At 40.3% G+C, this 19,701-nt stretch overlaps 1 protein-coding gene across 2 annotated transcripts; it reads right to left on the bottom strand.

Annotated features, from left to right (window-relative positions):
- Positions 1-278: 278 nt before the first annotated feature.
- Positions 279-19,232, bottom strand: LOC147306187 (oxysterol-binding protein-related protein 2-like). 2 transcript variants are annotated; one of them, XM_086277069.1, is made up of 14 exons: positions 19,123-19,232; positions 18,711-18,856; positions 18,532-18,604; positions 13,463-13,538; positions 12,089-12,223; positions 11,714-11,811; positions 11,445-11,627; positions 9,822-9,929; positions 9,662-9,751; positions 9,454-9,580; positions 8,900-9,019; positions 7,231-7,354; positions 5,802-5,892; positions 279-4,676 (listed from the first exon to the last, which is right to left on the bottom strand). In XM_086277069.1, the coding sequence occupies exons 2-14, from the start codon at positions 18,745-18,747 to the stop codon at positions 4,574-4,576; spliced, it is 1,365 nt and encodes a 454-aa protein (XP_086133195.1). In that variant the 5' UTR covers positions 18,748-18,856; positions 19,123-19,232; the 3' UTR covers positions 279-4,573. The 2 variants fall into 2 exon arrangements, with proteins under 2 accessions (XP_086133195.1, XP_086133196.1); XM_086277070.1 differs by having other exon boundaries at positions 9,852-9,929.
- Between the last annotated feature and the right edge of the window lie 469 nt (positions 19,233-19,701).

The raw sequence follows: 19,701 nt of genomic DNA, 5'->3' as shown, positions 1-19,701 counted from the left end.
GATATTTATTCCTTTTCTCTATAAAGCATCCATAGCTCTCCAGGGTCTCTCCCACCTGCTTGCTACTCTTACTACAGATCACAGCATCATCTACAAACATCAATACCAAAATCAATACCAGTACACTTCTTTTCCACTATTATATAAAACTAAAAATGGCCTTGAATCTTTTTAAAATTGTTAATTAAAAGACAAAAATGAGAAGTAGTGTCGTGTGGTGGTTATGAGAGAAAAACATCTGGAGAGAATAACCAGATTTTCCAACACAAGGATTTTGTAGTCCATAATTTATTTCTTAAATATGCTTTGTATGCATACGGCTGTGTGGATACCAGTATGAAGAGGAAAGGAAACAACAGATCGACAAACATACAATGTAAACATTTTCAAAAAGAGGCTCGACAAAGAGACAGCGGGGATAAAACAAGATCGGATCAGATTGATCCTGCAGCTCTGAGCGGCTGCAGGAGTCACAAAGTGCTTTGAATTCAGAGTAAAGACACAAACAGCAGCAGAGGGGAAGACATGATGTGGGATATTTCACCGTACATATGTGCACAGGACAGTGAGCATTTGAAATGTGCAGTTTAATGCAACACTAGTGCTTAGAAACAAAAAGAAACTACTGTGAGCATTTTACTACCAGCACACAATATTCATTACCTGCTGCCTCTGTAGTGTCTCCAGCACACAGGCTGCTAGCTAAAGAGTGTTTTATTTCACATTTCAGGAGGGTAGACTGGAAGGATCAGTTTGCATAGGTTTCATGATGCCTACAGCATCCCGTCTTATTTGCTTTTAACTGTGTCTGAAAGCACGGCTCCGATTGGTGGAAAAAAAATAAAAAATTGCTTTCAAAGTGTTACTCATCCACGTGTGAAAAAGGCGCCAAAATGATGCAGCTTTGTCATTAAGGGGACAGATTATGCTCATTCCCAGCTTCATGTTTTCTTTTTTGGACTGTACTGGATTAGCTCTGCATAACTCACAGTTCAAAATAACCCCATCTTACACATGGCTCATTCAGTTCACTCTGTGTCTAAATCACAAAAAACATAAAAGACATACACAGCAACAGGGACGTCACCCAGTGTTGAATGAAGTCCTGCTATGAAGCCTCGAGTTGAACATTTTAATTACTTTGGTGTTTTGAAATCAGGTGTGAGGACCGAGACGCAGCTCTGACTCACTATCAATCACATGACCACAAGTTACCAAAGTGCTCTATTGAACATGATCTGAATCTAGTACATGACTCTATAAACACACCAGCAAACTGTTTACTGAGTAAGCAAGGATTCAGGTCGCCCTCTGGTGGCCATTAAAAAGACTACAGGGTTAAAATACAAAGCTACAGCTATCTTTTATACTTTCTACCTCTGAACAAAGTGTTTATCTCAGAACTACTGTTCTTCTGATTGGCTGCTCCTTGCAGGTGGGTGGGGTCTTAGTGCCTAAGGCCATAGCTGTTGACCAAATTAGGGATATCCACTCTCACTACCATCACATGGAGTGAAGAGTAGGAAAAAAAAAAGTCTGAAAATGAGTGTTTATAGCAGTCTGAACTTTTGGCTCACAGGGATCATTGTACAAACAAACGGCACAACACAGTCACTTTGAAGCCGAGGTGTTCAAACTATGGAGTGCACCTTCAATGGAGGAGCAGTGAGACAGATGCCTCTACTCTTTCTCAGGCCAATGTGAACAGATGTCTGTAATCTTTTTACATTTTTAGTGTTAGTTTAACTTATATTTCCAGAGGATATCATTATGTAAATATCCAACAATCCACTCAGAACAAAGGATGCCCTCTATTCACTGCAGAACTTGCCTGAGAATTTTTACATTATCTACAGTATTAAAGTATCCCTGTCGCAGTGGCCTGTACGTCCACGGGTACAACCCTCCAAAAAACCTCAGAATAACTAATTTGGCGTAGTTTTTAATGGCAGGCATTTGCTAAAAATGTAAACAAATTAAAAAAAGAAAAAAAGAAAAGAAAACGGGACTCAAGCTGTAGTTGAAAGCTTATTAACCATTTTCATGGAAACATTATCATACGTGTTTACGATCCTATAAGCTCCAAAGTGAAGTTAGAGCAGAAAATCAGTGTGTTCATTATTATAAGTATTACCTATGATGTTTAATATTGTTTGGCAGCACCGAAGCTCAGAGCATTATTAAAAATATGTATTTAATGCAGTGTTTACACTTGGTTTTAAAAAACCACTCTGGAAATTGGATCACAAGTGAACAGTCAAGACTCATCACAGTGTTGCCTCCAAGGATCGGACCACATGTGCTCAGACTTCCTTACAATCTGTGTGTCAAAGTGCCCCAAGTATTCACCTGTCTGTCATCAGTCAAGAGTCTGGAGAGTCCAGATGTAGAGACTGGCAGGCAAAGTTTTAAAGACGGTGCACAAAATAGCAAAAAGAAAAACCACCACGTCCTGGCTTGATGGTTTGTAAGAGATAAAGTAGCCTCTCTGACATCATGCAGCTGTTATAGAAACCTCAACATCAGCGTTTTAGCCACCACGATATCTGGATGAGAGGGTGGAGCAATGAGTGATCAGTTAAGGCTAGCAAGCTTTGTCAGAAAGTTGCATACATTAAGTGCAAGAGACACATATCTGCAAACTAGAGCTGAATGACACACAAATAAAAATAAAGAAAATAAGGAACACAGACTGCATAATTTGTCAGATAGTCTACTAAAAATGCTCCAACAGCACAAACAGAGTGGATAAGTCCAGTTCAGGGCTTTGCAGCTGCCTGTAGTGACACAGCATTGATAGGGTTGAGTTTAAAAGTTAAAAATAAAATATGAGGGAATCAAAGGAAGAAGGAGCTGTAAACACGCTTATTAATGATGTAAAGTTGGGCATTTTATCATGGGAGCCTGTGGGAACTGAGTTGTTTTTGGAGCCAGTCTCAAGTTGTTATTAGAGGGGCTGCAGTTTTTGGCACTTTGCGCTCTGGGACTGAAAATGAGGCCAACGCAGAGATGCCAAAAAAACCTCTTAATTCCTCAAGTAGAACTAAAGCTTCAGATATGGAGACAACTTGTTTACAGCTCGTTATAGAAAAAGTGCTGTCAGTACATGTGGACAGTTTGTGCTTCATAACAACAACTGGATGCAGGTGAGACTAAAGGCTGGGGAGTGACAGGTGTGTAGACATAGGCAGCAGCAGCCTCACCTCACCCAAGTCACTGAGCTGGACCTTATCACTGTGTTTCTGCTATTTTGGAACATTTTGATAGAATTATCAGACAAAAGTAGGGTAGCAGCAAAGGCAGAGAAAACCCTCATTAACTTCTAATGCACATCCAGAAGTTAGTGAGATATACAGGCCTGAAATATGACAGAACCACTTCGATCACAGAAGAGTGACAAGGGTTATTCCTAGGAGGGTTTCAAGGGATAAAGAGTCATAACGACCAGCAGAGTAACACGCTAATGTTGAGGCTTTAATGTGCACCCAGAAAAAGTCCAGAAACCAGTGGGTGGTGTCACAGTAGCTAGCTCCAACTCTATTGTTCACAGTGCCTACCAGACCACACAGAGATGGGCCATAAGCCATATCACTGGCTTGTATACTCGTATTTAATGCGGTGTATTTGGACCTGACACATTTTAAAACCAAGTGTAAACGGCGTCTGACACTCTGTCCGTTCACCCACAGATATTTACTGTGCATTGTGAACATTTTCACAGTGTGTGAGCGGTGAAGGAGCCAGGGAGGCGGCCAGTGTCAGACTTTTTAAAAACGTCTCGTTTCTGCATCCCTTTGCCTTAAAGGTTTATATGGAGGCTTTTATTCTCAGTGCAGAAAAAGTTTTTTGTATGGCTTTAACTTGTGGAAATTATGATGTTGGTGAGCATGCATGGTTATTATACACATTACCTATGTTACAGCGGAGAACAATATAATGTACCAACATATCTGTTTACTGAGGCAGTAAACGTGGTTATAAGCAGCTTTCATTTCTACTGTAAGTCTCTATTCACAGAAACACTTTGTGACATTTTCTTTGATGTTAAGTGCTAACTAAAACAGACATCTAATTTCCAAATAGGTTATATAAAAGTAGCAGATGCGATTAAATATCCCCTGATATTTGAATGCAGCTTGACAGAAGAGCGTGGAACATCTACAGGTGAGATTATGGTACCTGAGTACCCGAACTAAAACTGAAAATATTTCCTTTGCATCCTCCACCAGGTAGCTCACCACGCCACAGATCACATTGGTGGCTGCTTTTAAACCCTTGGATGAGTGAATGGTGAGTAACATACATGTTTAGGGCATATAAAGAAGATGCTTGATGCTTACAGTAAGTAAACTCTACAGTTCTCTTTAGTGTTACACATCTCCTGCAGACAAATGTCACAGTCAGCTGGAGATGATCTGATAACCTGTTTGAAATCAACTTTCATCGATCCTAACAAAGACACAGTACCAGCGAGCGTCTGGCTGTCACGACTCACAGAGAAACAAAATGAAACCTAGCAAAGAGAAGATTTTTTTTGTTTGTTTTTTGTTTTAAACACCAAACACCTCCTGTGTCAATAAATGTTGGGACAGTCAGTGAAGTTCCTGTCAAAGTATCCACCTGTGTACAGCCAGTCCTCGGCTCCTGTGTGAGGGTTTGTTCCCATCTGGAACCACCTGAGGAGGCAGTCAACAAGCCATATCTGTTTTTAATAACATGGTTATGAAAAATGCTGCACAGCATGAGCAATTAGTGTGTTGGGGACACATTAAAGGAAGTTTCCACACATTACAAATTAGATTTTGAATGCAATTTTTTGTCAATCTTCATTTGCTTATTATTGTTTTATTTTTCTTCAGTCTTTATTTAACCAGTAAATGTCAACAAAGCAGATCATTGCAGGTCTAAAACTAATTATAGCATAAACAGACTTTGGTGTTTACAACACCAAATGTGAATCTGAAATAAATGTTAAGACACGAAGAAAAACAAGCTGCGGAGCAAACAATACGAACACAATCAACTGCTAAAATATGGAGAGATAATACTTCAATCACCATGATGTTGGCTAAATTCACTCTTGAGCATTTTGGGCAAATATTTCAAACTTAAGTAAAGAGAAGGGAGGCGCATTCTGGAGTGATTGACTGTTTGGCCAGGACAGTCATTCACTGAGTCATCTGCACACTGTTAGCTTATTTTAATTAGATTTGTCAATCTATCTGTCAGACTGACAGAATTTTTCAGTATTTAAAAGTTTATTTTGTAGTGATTTATAATTTTATTGAACTTTATATGCAATCCCAGCATTAACTGGAACAATAAACTGAAGATACTGCAAATGTTAGCTATGTGCTTCAGTCTGGTAAATGGATGTCACCCACTTTATTAATTCCTGCATTATAAAGTCCTGACTCCAATAAATAAAAGCTCTATGGTTCAAATGGGTTCCAATTCAAACTAACGTCTATTTTAAAACGTCTAGCTAGTTATTTCCATCTGTAAAATGCATCACTCAAGCATTGCTTGTAGAAAATGAAATTTTGGGAGGTAGACGAATTTACACATTCTGAGTTTGGACATTATAAAATAACAGAGTGATTATACAAGCGGCCTCTCTCTTCATGTTGAACCTCTGCTCACTGTGTTTCATGCTAGAGGTAAAGTAAATCTGATTTGGTCTGATAATACTGACATATTGAGTACAAACATGAGATTGTCATGCTACAAGTGTATGAAATCATAAAATCGGTCTATAAAAAAACCTCCCCAAATCTCTTTAAATCCTCAGAACCTCTCACCTGGTTGACCACTCCTCCTCGTCCTTGGATCGTTCCCTGCGTGCAGCTCTCTGTTTCTCCTCTAAACGCTCTTTCTCAGAACTCGCCAAATCTATAAACACACAAATACAAAAGAAACTTTTAGAGAAGGTCAGACCGAAACGATAACTCGACTTCACCTTTGGCCACTGTGTTTGTATAAACTAGGAGGCTGATAATTTTGTAATCTTTCCCTACATGGTCTTTTTAACCTATTAGGCCTGGGTGGTATGACCAAAGATTCTAGTGGTTTTATAGTATACCATCATATTATTATTAGTTTACTTTTGTGTAAATGGGCCTTTATATTGACTCATTCTTTTGTCAGGCATCTTTAGGATAAAACATATTTTTGAAGTCACCATAAAGAAGAAATAAACCCTAAATAAAAAAAAGCTCTTTTAGAGAACAAATACAGTAACTACTTGGAGAAAGAAGTCAGTCCTTAACAGGTTGCTTCTTCTGCTTTTTGGTTAGATGTCATGCCACTTATTTGTTTAAAAATAAGCTCTACTGTTTTCACAGAGGAGCTGTGAACCTGAAACAAACTCCATTCTGTTTCAGAGTCTCATGGCAGAGCTGATCATGAAAGCAAAGCTGTAAAATTTTCTAGTTGATCCATGTTCATTTATTGCCATGAAGTGACCAAAATAATGAGATGGTGGATAAAAGCATTAGAAAAGAGCTTCCTCTGTAGAATGTCTGGGCTCTCCCTTAGAAATTGGGCCAAGAGCTCAGAGTCAAGCTGCTCCACATCTAAAGGAGTCAGTTGATGTGGTTTGGCCATCTGATTAGGATGCCTCCTTGTTAAGGTGTTTAAGGCATGTCCAACTGAGAGGAGGTCCTGCAGCAGACCCAGGACATGATGGAGAGTTCTGCTCTCTCTGTTGGGTTGGGGATGCTTCAGTGTCCCTCCTTCAAAAGGCTGGATGAGGTGGCTGACACATCACGAAAAGTTTACTGCTCAACACTATTTTTTACTAGAAATACCTGTATAAATACACCTGTAGTGTTGATGGAGGTTACCAGACTTATCCATTACGCTCATCTCAGAGAATTTTACTCAGATCACAAAACATATGTTTAGGACCAACAAATTTTAAGGTATGTTATGGCTAAGGGGTAACCAGGATAAAGTCACACAGGACATGGCAGTCATAACAAACACTGGGTGAGGGTGACTTGGGTGAAGTGAATCTGATTCTCAGAATTTGCTAACTCATTCCTGCTTGTCATTTTATCACCTGTTAAGCTCAATGTAGACCAAAATGACCCTCAGGGCACCAGGAATTATCCCAGTGCTCCTGACGGGACCCTGTTCCACAGTTTTAGAGGCTCATAGTGTCCTGGTCACCAAAAAGTACACATGTACAGTTTCAGCTGTTCTCTTTTCAGGTGAGGTTGACGTTACCTATGTCTCCATTCTCCATCGCTCTGATGTCAGGCCTCAGCCGGCAGTCTGTTGGCAACAGTAGTCTCTCCATGCCGGGCTCCAGCTCGTTTAGTGTTATGGCAAAGCTGGTGAAGTTATACATCTATAAAAAGGGAGAAAGGGCTTTGTTCAAACAGTGCTGCATGGTGCATTGTTATGTGGTCCTATTGCCACAATGTGTATCAAAAGTTATACAAAAATGGAAACTAAAATGTGAAATAACATTTGGTGTAAACTCCATGAGGTAAAGCTAGCATGTCACACGTCTTCCACAGTTATACATATGTGAGAGCAGATTGTGTGGTCATTCCATAGGAAAGATGTCACCAATGTCTCCCACCTGACACCCAAGACCCTCAGAATGAGCTGTGCATCTGTACAACACCTTCAGCATAACTTCGATGTTACAGGTACATCGTAACGGCAAACTCTTATGAAACCCAACATTGTAACTTGCACAGTAACCTGACATGTGCTTCCCTACAGGTCACCAGTGTAGGAGGTAGAGTGGTGGATCGATCCCAGACACCTCTCACATGCTGAAGTGTCCTTGGGCTAGGTGTGTGAATTTTAAAAAGCAATTACGCTTAGATAAAAGGGTAGAATCAATTTAAGTGGGTGAATGAGACCTGTAGAAACCACTTTGAGTGCTCAACTGAGTAGAAAGGCTGTTTATCTGAACCAGTCCATTTACTGTGACAGGCTGCCTGTTTCCTCGCACCCATTTACATCTACTACCACTTACAACCACCTCGACCATTTTCTCTCTAGACCAGTGGTTCTTAACCTTGTTGGAGATACCGAACCCCACCAGTTTCATATGCGCATTCACTGAACCCCTCTTTAGTGAAAAATAAAATGTGATTTTTTTTCAAATTCAAGACATAGATATGTTTTTTACTGGTGCACAAAATGAGCCATGCATGTCACGGTGGAGGCTCTGCTGAACTCCTAAAATCCGACTCACCGAACCCCTAGGGTTCGATCGAACCCAGGTTAAGAACCACTGCTCTAGACCAAAAATGGTTGAGGAATCATGGTAATGTGAAGCGCACATCGTAGGGCACATATAAGCAGAACTGATTTTTCTGTCTGTTCAGACAGCAGTACTTTTCCTGAATGCTTTTTGCTACTGTGATACACCAAATACCCCCATAAAGCTCGTCTTCTCTTCTTTTCAAAACCATTTGAATTTTTGTCTCTAGCACAAACAGTAAAGGAGTTATCGCCATTCAAAGAGCGCTTGTAAAATGAGCCCTCCGGTCAGTTCGATGGTGAAAAAGACTCAAGTCATCTCATTTTTTCCAGGATTTGTAAACCATTAAAAGAGGCATGAAATCTTCAGGACTGAAAAGCAGATTTAAGCTCTGTTGCAAATGATCATGAGATCAATTAAGTGCTTCCCTTTAAAGCTTAGTAAAGTTAAACTTTAGGCACTCTTTGTGCAAAAAGATGAGCAGCAAATTTCAAAGAAAGCACCATGTGATCGTATAATTTTGCATGGCCTCATTAAATATACTAAAGCAAGCTCATTATGAAGGTGTGAAGCCAGGATTTTTATTATATATGGCTGATTTTATACAGTCAAATACTTTCCAGTGATAACTGAACAATATTTCTGCAGGAAATGCCAAACCTCATCACCGACCTGTGCTGAGTGAGCGGGCCGAGATGTTATCCTCCACAGTAAGGCACTTCCTGGTATCACAGTCACAGTCTCTTGAACTTCTGGCATCTCATCTGCCTCCTCTGCTTCACAGCTACGCTCCTACACACACAGAAACAGACACACAGCTAGTTAAACAACTCCGTCTAACGAGTTTGGGTTTACATTACAAACAGTTCATGTGCAAACGGGTGATTAACAGAACTACGGTCGCCACAAATTCAACACGTCTCTCAAGCAACGATGCATGTCATTGCAAGACATCATGGATTAGTGCTGGCAATGATCTAATCAACACTACACTCTCAACATAACTAGACAACAGCAGCAGCACACTACAGATATCAATACACTTTCACCTTACCTTCTACTAAAGCCACTGCATGTTATTGTGAAAGGAAAAGATGCAGTTTAAGAGAAGAATTTCAGAGTTGTGAGAAAAAAAAATCACACATCAAACATGTTAAAGAGAAACGTGAGAGCAAACTCAGAGGGATTTCATCTCAGCTTTCAGTAAAAGCAGAAACGATCCTCACCTGTCTCAGCTTCTTTGACTCGCCCCCGCTCTTCTTCTCAGACTTCTTGTACGCGTCGTAAACCTTGGGGTCCACGCTGTACATGCACTCTGTCCATTTCCCATACATAACTCGCCGCTTCTTCTTACTGTTTCAACAACAAACTCCATTTAGAGAAAACTAACACAACTAAAATTCACAGACAGTGATGACGTGCTTAGGTTCTTACCTTTTATCTTGGATATGACCTTCTACTTTGTGCAGTTCCTTTCCAAACATCCCACAGGGTTTGAAGTTTAGGACACACTTATCACCCGTCCTGACGAATTAAAGGCAAAATTATTGTTTAATAAATATCAGTGATTCAAAAAGCTGTAAGTTTTCATTACCTGTGGTTGACTATCTCTACAGTTCCATACTGTTCAATCCAGAGTTTTCCCAGGATGATGTTATGCACACAGCACATTGGATTCGTCCACGTGTAAGCTTCTTTATGTCTGTCACAAAATCACAACATCTTAAAGGACCAGTTCGACATTTTCTAAATAATAATAAAAACTTCAGCACTCACAATTACATATATAATGTATTTAATAAGATGTAAATCAGCCCGAGGCTTTCCCCTGCTGTGCTATATTAAATACATGAAATACAAAATACAAGTTCGAGAGTTAAGCATGCTGTGGGTTTTTTTCTAAAATGATATATACAACTGAGAAGATTTTCACACAATTTGTGAAGTTAGCGTTTTACTCAACAACCCAAAAGAAGTGGAAAATAACCAATAACGCTTATTTTTCAGCAGGGAATATATTAATAAAGCCCTCATTTTATCTGTCAAACACTCAACTTATTACATTTCATTGAGCTAATAACTCTGCTGAATACATGCTTAAGGAAGACAGATTTTTATATCAATGGTTCATCATTTCACATCTAAATATAATTTAAAAGTCTCAAAATACAACTGTACGTAATTAAATACACTTACTGCTCATCCATAACAATAACTCTGAAGATTTTGTTAACCCATTAGATGCCAAATGAATCTTAATCAACTGAAACCTCAGTTTCATACGATCGCCACCTTTGTAAATCCCCTTTTCGTCAGTGTACAAAAGTTCAACTACATATTTTATCCCTGAGATAAGTCAACATAAAAAAAGAAACGCAAGTTTAACAATATGTCTCAGTTTCTGTACATGAAAAAAGAAATCCCGATGCAATAAATTAAAGAAAAATTACATGAAAAGTTCTGGCCTGCCATTACCCAGACTGTCCTGCAATTCTAGTTTTTATTAATTCCCTGTGGACCCACTCTAAAAAAAGTGGGAAATTTCTATATTAGTTCATTTTAAGGACAGGAACTTTTCTGTTATTTAATGGTTTATCTATTACTTAATTATGCTGTTGTAGTACAAATAACCACAAGGAAGGTCCTTGTCAGTAGGAAAAGGTGTAAAACGCAAAATATAAAGAAACTATGATCTGAAAACCTCACAGAGAAAGCATCTTCAACATCACAAACATCCAATAATTAACTGGATGCTTTTATTTTTTATTGGACTGAAGTTAGGGGAAAATTGCTCAGTGTGTCAAACGTCAACAGAGTCAGTTTACAGCACTCATGTTCAATGTGATAATACTGTGTGTAGATAAATTCCATGTATCAGCACATCTAAAACGCTCTAGTTAACATAATTTCTTGCTTGTTCAGTCCATAAGTGAAATCCGGATCATTTGAGGTTTTATTTATAGTTTTAAAGAATTAATTAGGACCAAGTCATGAGGAATTTTGAGAGCTTTGAGCAGACCCAGATTAGTCGTTTAACCCTTTCCCATGACTACCCTAATCTAACCAGCTGCTGCTTGCGGCTTCTTCAACATGAATGAACATGAGGTCATCCAAAGTTCAACATGTTATGAAAGTTTAATAATGCAGCTAAAAGCCTAGCACCAGCAGAAAAGTGGGTGTGCAGAACACTAGATCAATAACTGCAGGGAAATCTCACTTTAGTAACTCCAGCGTCATGGTGCCTTTAGGTTCAGCTTCCACACTTTTGCCCCAGAACTTGAGCTTTGGGTAGATAGAGCCATGAAACTCAAATTCTTTCTTCAGCGACTCGGCGTGGAAGGCACTGATGGGAGGGTGGTGGCTCACCTGCTCCGAGATCAATCTGTAGCCTTCGTCCTCCCTTAAAAAAGATGATTTGAAATAACTGGATGACCTGAAGTATCATCATAAAGGCATAATGAAGCTTCAACCCATCCTCTCCAATACCTTGTGAGTTCATAGGTCTCCCCCAGCAAAGGATTGAAAGGCTTTCCAGTCCTCTCCCATTGAGATGCTACAGCCGAAACAGCAAATGCAGCAACAACCTGTCACAGAGATGTAACGTGAATCAGAGCCGGGCTGCAGCCACTGACAGCAAGTGAAAAGTCATTTTTAGAAAACAATCCCTCATTCCTGCTTTTCTAGTGTTTATTTTGGGTTTATTTTTGGTTCATACACTTAAAAAAAAGAAAGAAAAAGAGCTTTAAACAGTTCATTATTTTCCTTAGCAATGTTCAGAGGAAATGTATTTCTGGGAGAAATTTAAATGCACTGACAGTATTTTTAAAACATCACAACATCACGTGTGTGTGCTGCCTGTACCTGCATGCGGTCTATGGAGTCTGATAAACTGCAGGCTTTGTGGATGAGGTGAGTGTGCTCCATGTACTCTGAGATTCTCTGGAGAAAGCTGAGCGGCTCGTTAAACACGACCGGCATTGCTATTTTGGACAGCTCCTGTGGCAGCACAACAAAAACAATCAATCACTCTCATTCAGAAAAATAACTCAAAGGCTGACAGAAATTACCTCACTTCAAACAACTTATGCAACACATTACTTAACTTACAACAAACATTCACCGGTTTTAAAAAGCAGGAGTAACAATAGCACAACATTCACATTTACAGTTCAGATGTTCATTTAATTATTTTGGTTATTTTGAAATGACTTCCAGAAGCAAATGTAAAGACGAGTTCAGTCAAGACTGATTTTGTAACAGAGAGATTAAGTAAGCAAAAGCACTCAGTTATTCAAAGTTGACCTGTTATGCTTTCACCTTGCTGTCAGCAAATATGGAAATTTCCCTAATATGGTCATCGCAGCTCGAGTGTGACCACAGAAGCTCTGCCCACATGGTTACAAGGAGCAGCCAATCAGAAGACAGTTGGATTAGAGGGATGGGATAAGACAAATATGGATTATTTCTAACCTAACTGTGCAAAGCAGCTCTACTAGACTGCAAGAATAAAAATGTGAAAGTGGAAATAAGCAGAATAGGAAAATATAATCACTCCAATCTTAAATCTGATCAACCCTATCTCTAATAATCAGCTATGTAACGCAGGCCCTCAAGCTGGCAGAGGTTAAACCTTTACTTAAAAAGCCATCTCTAGACCCAGCTCCCTTAGCTAATAATAGGCCAATTTCTAACCTTCCTTTCATATCAAAAATTCTTGAAAGGGTAGTTGTCAAACAGCTAACAGATTATTTGCAGAGGACTGGCTATGTACAATTTTTAGACTGTAGCTTTCTTTTCTCACAGTTTCATTTGGAGATTGTGAAAACCAGAGATGACATAATAGGGACACAGCTAGAAACTAGTAGAAACCTATAGGCTAAATCAGATATCTCACCCCTGCCCCTAATGACAGCTGAACCAGGATTTATATGAGCACATTGTGTTGCTGCACCGATGCATGCACACAGCTTAAGTTCACAATAGTGATGGGACATATTTCCACTTGATAGTGCAGTAAAGCCGTTGGTCGAGTACTTTTTCTTTTCTTTCTGTAGTCATTAGTAATTATAACTACAGGTACTGACACTCTGGACAGACCATTAATGAAGCTATAATATGACGCAACTTTGTGTATAAGTATTTCATGTCACAGTGACCACAGAAATGAAAATCATAGATTCAAAATCAGCACCCAGCAATATTACTGGAGACAGACATGAGTTTGGTAGGACTCACCATACCGATGCATTTCTTCAGAATATTCCAAACACTGAAGTTATTTCTGGAGATCATTTCAGCTGGCAGCTTTTTCCTGGATCGAATAAGAAAAACGATATTAAGCAACAAAAACTGTTTTAATAGATATCAAGGCCATTATCAATTCTGCTTAGAGCTCATATTTCTCATTAGCTCTCTTTTGCTTAGATCTTTGATAAAAAGTTGTGCTAGCATGCTGACATTACCTCTTATTCCAAAATATATGCAGGGTGGACAGCTCAGTTCAATTTTATTTATATAGCGCCAAATCACAACAACAGTCGCCTCAAGGCGCTTTACTTAACTTTGGCTCTTGGCGAAGGCGGTCGCACTTTTCTCCTCTCCCTTCCCTTATCTTCCCTGCTTAGCGTCTTGTGTCCTTGGCTAGTCTCATCTATTTTCTTACTCTTTCCCTGGAACACTTTCTCACAGTCTGTTCTCTAAAACCTAAAAGAGGAATTATGGATTTGATCAACTGGTCCCTGAACACAACTGACATCCTCTTCTCAACGAGAAGCCTGGGCTCGGGTGAGCCTGAGTGTCCTGGAGTGTCCCTGCCGGATACACGATGGACGGGTGGCATAAGTGGAGGATGGCAAGACTGTCGATCGAAGACATCGAAGACATCTACCTGTTCGGAACTATGATAACAGGGTTCTTGCTGATTGCTGATCGGAGCTGGCTTGGCCCTAGCTTATCGAAGATTAAAGAAAGAGGAATTGGCTGTTCAAAACCCCACAAGGCTGCCCGCTGTGTTGAAACGATTGGACGAGTCGTGAGTTCTCAAAATGGGCTCATTGAACGCAGCACGGATAAGATCTTGGAGAAGTTTGAGGCTGCCGTGAACACTCAGAATAAGACCGCTGAGCGAAAATTGGATAACATATTGGAGAAGGTCATGGCAGTCTTGAGTTCTCAGAATCTGCTCTTTGAGCGCAAGACTGATAACATCATGGAGCGCAAGATGGATAACATTGTAGAGAAGCTCACGGCTCTACAACGGGAGATTGAGAGACCAGTGTTGGACTGCTAGAACAGCTTTGAAATTCACATGAGTTGTTCGCACTAAAGTAAAAACCACCATCATTTCATGCAGCTACCACTTCGGCGCCAGCTGTGGTCTCAAGGCTGGAGCTGAACAAAAACACCCAGATAGTTGACTGTGCATAGATTGTTTCTTCCTATCCTACGTAAGGCCACCTGGGTTGGCTGGAAGACTTTACTTAGCCTGGCAGGGCGAAGGACAGTGTCTCAGCTGAAGTCTGGACACACACACACACACACACACACACACACACACACACACACACACACACACACACACACACACACACACACACTTTGAATGAAATGGATGAACCAGAATTGGTTTGTAAAAATGCTGCAACTTCAGTGATGTGGCACTGGTTTAGCTTTCGTCCGTCAGATACACAACAAAGCACTATTTTTGGTAGCGCATGCTAGCGGGCCGTCGTTATTACCGTGTTCTTTGGAAAATACGGCACACATAAAATCAATCCTTTGATTTTTCTGAAAATCAACAGTGCCCCTTATAATCCCGTGTGCCTTATGTATGAATTCTGGTTGTGTTTACTGACCTCGAAACGATTTTATGTGGTACACGGTGCTGGAAAATGTTTTAGTACGACTTTGCCAAGGTACGAACCCGCACAGCTTGATGGGCATTACGGCTATCGTAGGGAGGAGCCTCGTGGAGTGATACGCACTGTGCTTCAACATAATATTACCGTATTGTGTGTGTGTATAACCTCTTTCTAAATTTCGTGGATATTATACATGGTTACGCTGAGGATATGTCGGCCAATTTCCACTGGAAATGCCTTTTGGTTAAACTGTCAGCAAGGAATTTGCATTTGCACTGTAAAATTTTTATATAACTTTAATGCAAAAAACAGCTGCTTGTTTAAGTGAAAATACGTTGATTTTTTTTTGGCACTAATAAAGTTGTGGAGTTGTAAAGTATTTTGTCTAGTGTCAATTATATCGTCAGTTATATTGTTATCACAAATTTTCAAATGTATATCGTGATAAATATTTTTGGTCATATCGCCCTGCTCTACATGCAGGTATACACTCATCCCCCCCTCCCCTTCCAAACGCCTTCAATGCTTATTCCCTCCCGATGCAGACGGTGGATCAAAGGGGACCAGTGCATATGCTGCAGGCCCAGATGCGCTGTCTACACGGGCTGTCTCTCACCTTTTACCCATCCCTGTTGCTTGTCATATGTTTCTATGGTGTATTGACAGTCATGTGCTTTTTGTGCCGGGGTGTTTTTTTTCTGCTCTCAAACTGTTCTCCCATTAGGAGCTCAGTCGGAGTTTTTTTCTCCTCCTCTCACCTCGTGTTATGTATTTTCGTTGTTTTTTCCTATCAGCCTACCTCTCTGACATGTCTCCCAATGTGATGTCTGTGTAAAGATTAGTCAGAGGGTTCCTTTGTAAGTGCGCATGCACCATTAGCCTGCTGTAACCTATAATTTCCTTCGGGATTAATTCTATTCTGATTCTGATTTATATTGTACATTATATCCTATAATAATAGATACAGAGAAAAACCCAACAATCATATGACCCCCTATGAGCAAGCACTTTGGCGACAGTGGGAAGGAAAAACTCCCTTTTAACAGGAAGAAAGCTCCAGCAGAACCAGGCTCAGGGAGGGGCGGGGCCATCTGCTGCGACCGGTTGGGGTGAGAGAAGGAAGACAGGATAAAGACATGTGGAAGAGAGATTGTCAGAAAGACAATCATACCAACAGATAATTTCTAATCACTAATTACCAAAACCTAACATTCATGTCTTTGGGAGGAAGCTTTAATATAAGATGGGAGCATGCTAACTCCACATGACCATCCACCTCTGGAACATCTACTGCAGAGGTGTCCAGAGACCTTCTGGCAGAGGACAGTGATGGCAGAGTTGGTAGAGCAGACAAAACCAATTGCAGCCACTGGGGTTGATGTGATCTTCTCTAAACTATTTTAATCTAATCTGTCACACTCAAATAAAGCACCTCTGGCAACATTATTCACACTCGGTCAGCTGATACAGAGGATGCCCAATCTTCTGCATGATGCAAAATGCCACAAATTTCAGTTAATTTAAAATATGCTTAATTTTTTGAAGAATGTAATTCACAGTTTTAAATTACTCTTAAATACAGACATAATTTCTTTTATCGTCTGAGGTTATAACTGTCCTCCAAATTCTTTTCTCCAGTTTGAATATCTATTAGTAAAATTAGTTGTCAGTACAATGCTTTTTATGTTAATATAACATTAGTGGACATTGGTACTGACATGCATTACATGGAATATGTAATACACAACTGGCAGGTCATATATGAGTATTGGTTTAATTTAGAGATGCAACACTATTCTTTCAAATAATATCCCCTCGTTTTCTGATTTAATGAGTGTTTTAATACAAAGTAGCTCCCAAATCGTGCACCCAAACATTAATATTGTAAATACACAAAAAAAAAATAGTGAATGACATTTAAATTTACTATATTAGTACATATCAACAGCCCTAACTAATAGTGAGGGGAAGAGAATTTCGGAAGAAGTGAAACTGATCACTTTTACCACCTAAAGAAAAAGAAAACAGGCTAATTAAACCACCGATGTCGTGGCTTCAGCTGGACTCAGGATGTCAACAGCCTTCAGCTCGAGTGTGTCATTAATAGAGAACAACTAATGCTAACATGGTGGCAAGCAATTTAAAGAGGCAAGAGGAAACCAAGCATCCATTCAGCGAGAGACTTTGCCTACTGTGAAAGAGCACAGTATCTGAACAGGCAGCAATAACATTTATTTGACTGTGTAAAAAGTGTCTGATAAGGAGATGGATGCACGTTATAGTTCACCTTGTTATAGTCTGTGAATACACGCAAACCTTGGAATCTTGGTTTTCTCTTTTTTCCTTTTGAAAATTACTAAATGTGTATATATTCAAGGATTCCAAGGTGTTCAATGTCATTCTAACACATGTATTCACATGAGGTGAAACAAAATTGTGCACCTAGGTTCCGTGTAAAAGCCAAGAGAACACAAAAGAGCAATACAGGAAAAAGGGAAAAGAAAAAGTATATACAGTGTCAGTACAAATAAGACCATTTTCTAAAAATAATCAAATTGTGTGCAGTGGAAAGACAAGTGGCTTCACATGTCTGTTTCCTCTGGCTGGGGGCAGCAGAGACTACAGAGCACCACCAGAGTTCAACCGTCTTGCAGCCTGAAGAAGAAGCTGTTCCTCAGTCTGGTGGTTCTGCAATTGATGCTCCGCAACATCCAGCCTGAGGGGAGAGGGGAGTGGGACAAACAGTCTGTTTCCTGGGTAAGTAGGGTCTTTCAAGACAGAGAGGCCCTTTTGCTGCTAGTGTAGATGTTTGTGGTGACGGTGGTCTGGGGGATGCTGCCAACAATGCTCTGTGGAGCTTTCACCACCCTCTGCAGAGCCTTCCTCTCTACCACAAAGCATGACATCACACAGTGATGCAGGAGCACGGAACACTCTTCACCACACATCTCTAAGTTAAGAACTCATGATAGATCATCTGTCTCCATCTTACTCTATCTCTAGCACCCTCCTCTCACACACCAACCCTTTCACTCTTGCTGCTATCCTTCTGTCATAAATCACCCCAACACTTGTCTCCTCTCCTAACTACCTACAAACTCCTTTTCACCTCTCTTATGCACTGCCCATTGCTTTAAATGGTTGACCCCAGGTACTTGTGCACCTTCACTCTGTTTGCTCCTTGCAGCCTCACTAAATTTCACTACTCTTTTCTCTAAAGCATACCTCCACCTCTCCAGGTTCTTTTCCACCTGCTTCCACCCTCACTACAGATCACAATATCATCTGCAAACATCATAGCATCAGGGAGACTCCTTTATCAATCTCTCCATCACTCCTGCTTTAACCTTTCAGAGGATCGAGGTGATCACTCAGAACAGCTCTGCGTCAATGAAGTGATTATGTTTTTCCGTAATTATTCCCCGCGTGTGCACGGCCCCTCACCTGCGCTCCCACACTCCATTCTCCTGTGTGGCATCTTTAAAGCTGACCTCGCAGGAATCATCTGACTCCAACCCTGGGGATGATGAGCAAGAGCGGGAGTAGGAGGAGGAAACAAAGTAAGTATACAGGAAATAACTATATATAATTAACTAATTTGGGCCTTCGTCGACATGTCTCACCTGTCTCAGCGTCGAAAAACTCCTCCTCGCTGTTCATACTGAGCAGACAAAGTAGCTGCAGGTTACTCAGAAGTCATGTTTCCACCGTTGGCCTGTCCCTGGAGTCCAGCCTCCCTCCGAGCATCACAGACAGCAGCACCCACCACCTACAACGACACCGGCAGCGTCAACACCAAGCGCATGAGTAATGTAATCAAAACAAAAACAGCTTCCTCTCTGGCTGTCAGTCGCCGTGCTCCTCTAAAAAAGCCATTAGTTAGCTTTAAGACTAGCTAACGAGCCCTTAGCATCGCTGCTGCAGATGGTGTAAATGTCCGCTGGGCAAAAAACGATGTAACAACATCAACACAGTCAACAACAAACCACAGCCGACACTGGCACGGACATTTAAACACAGCTCAGTCACATATACCTGTGAGTTCAGGTAAAATTAATGCTCCGGTAAAATAAACAACCGAGCACTGTGGTGCCTCTGGAAGTAGGCGGAAGTGGGCAGCAAGGACACCACGATTGGCAGGTTCGTCAGCCAATCAGAGCGCAGGATGCAGAGGTCCAGAAAATAAAGGGCAAAGAGCAAACGTGGGGTCCAAAGGCTATTTTTACACATAACCAATAATGTGACATTAAAAAAGGCAACACTGGGCTCAGGCTGGATGGACCAGACTCTTTAAATATTAATATTAATATGTGTTAAGTGATTATTATAAGTTTATTATTTTATTTTATTTATACCAGTAACACAGGCGCACATAGAAGCTAAAGGGTTTGTAATCGCGAGTTTAAAATGACCAAGACTTACTAAATATTTAAATAAATCTGCAGTTGTTTATATGCATGCAAATTATTAGGCTGCATTATTAAACTGTACCTTAATTTGTACATTTTGTACGATCTTTAGCTTTTAATACAGGTGCAAATTCACCCCTGACATGGAGATAAATAATGGATTGATGAGTTTGTGGTAACATCCTGAGGCAATCTTAGTTCATGT

Source organism: Aulonocara sp. 'chitande type north' Nkhata Bay, linkage group LG20 (genome assembly GCF_057382095.1).
Source record: "Aulonocara sp. 'chitande type north' Nkhata Bay isolate Kocher_YH1m ecotype deep benthic linkage group LG20, A_spYH_male_GT1.1, whole genome shotgun sequence".
NCBI classification, from domain to species: domain Eukaryota; kingdom Metazoa; phylum Chordata; class Actinopteri; order Cichliformes; family Cichlidae; genus Aulonocara; species Aulonocara sp. 'chitande type north' Nkhata Bay.
Note: the sequence above shows the minus strand (reverse complement) of the source record. Positions and strands in the feature narration are given on the sequence as shown.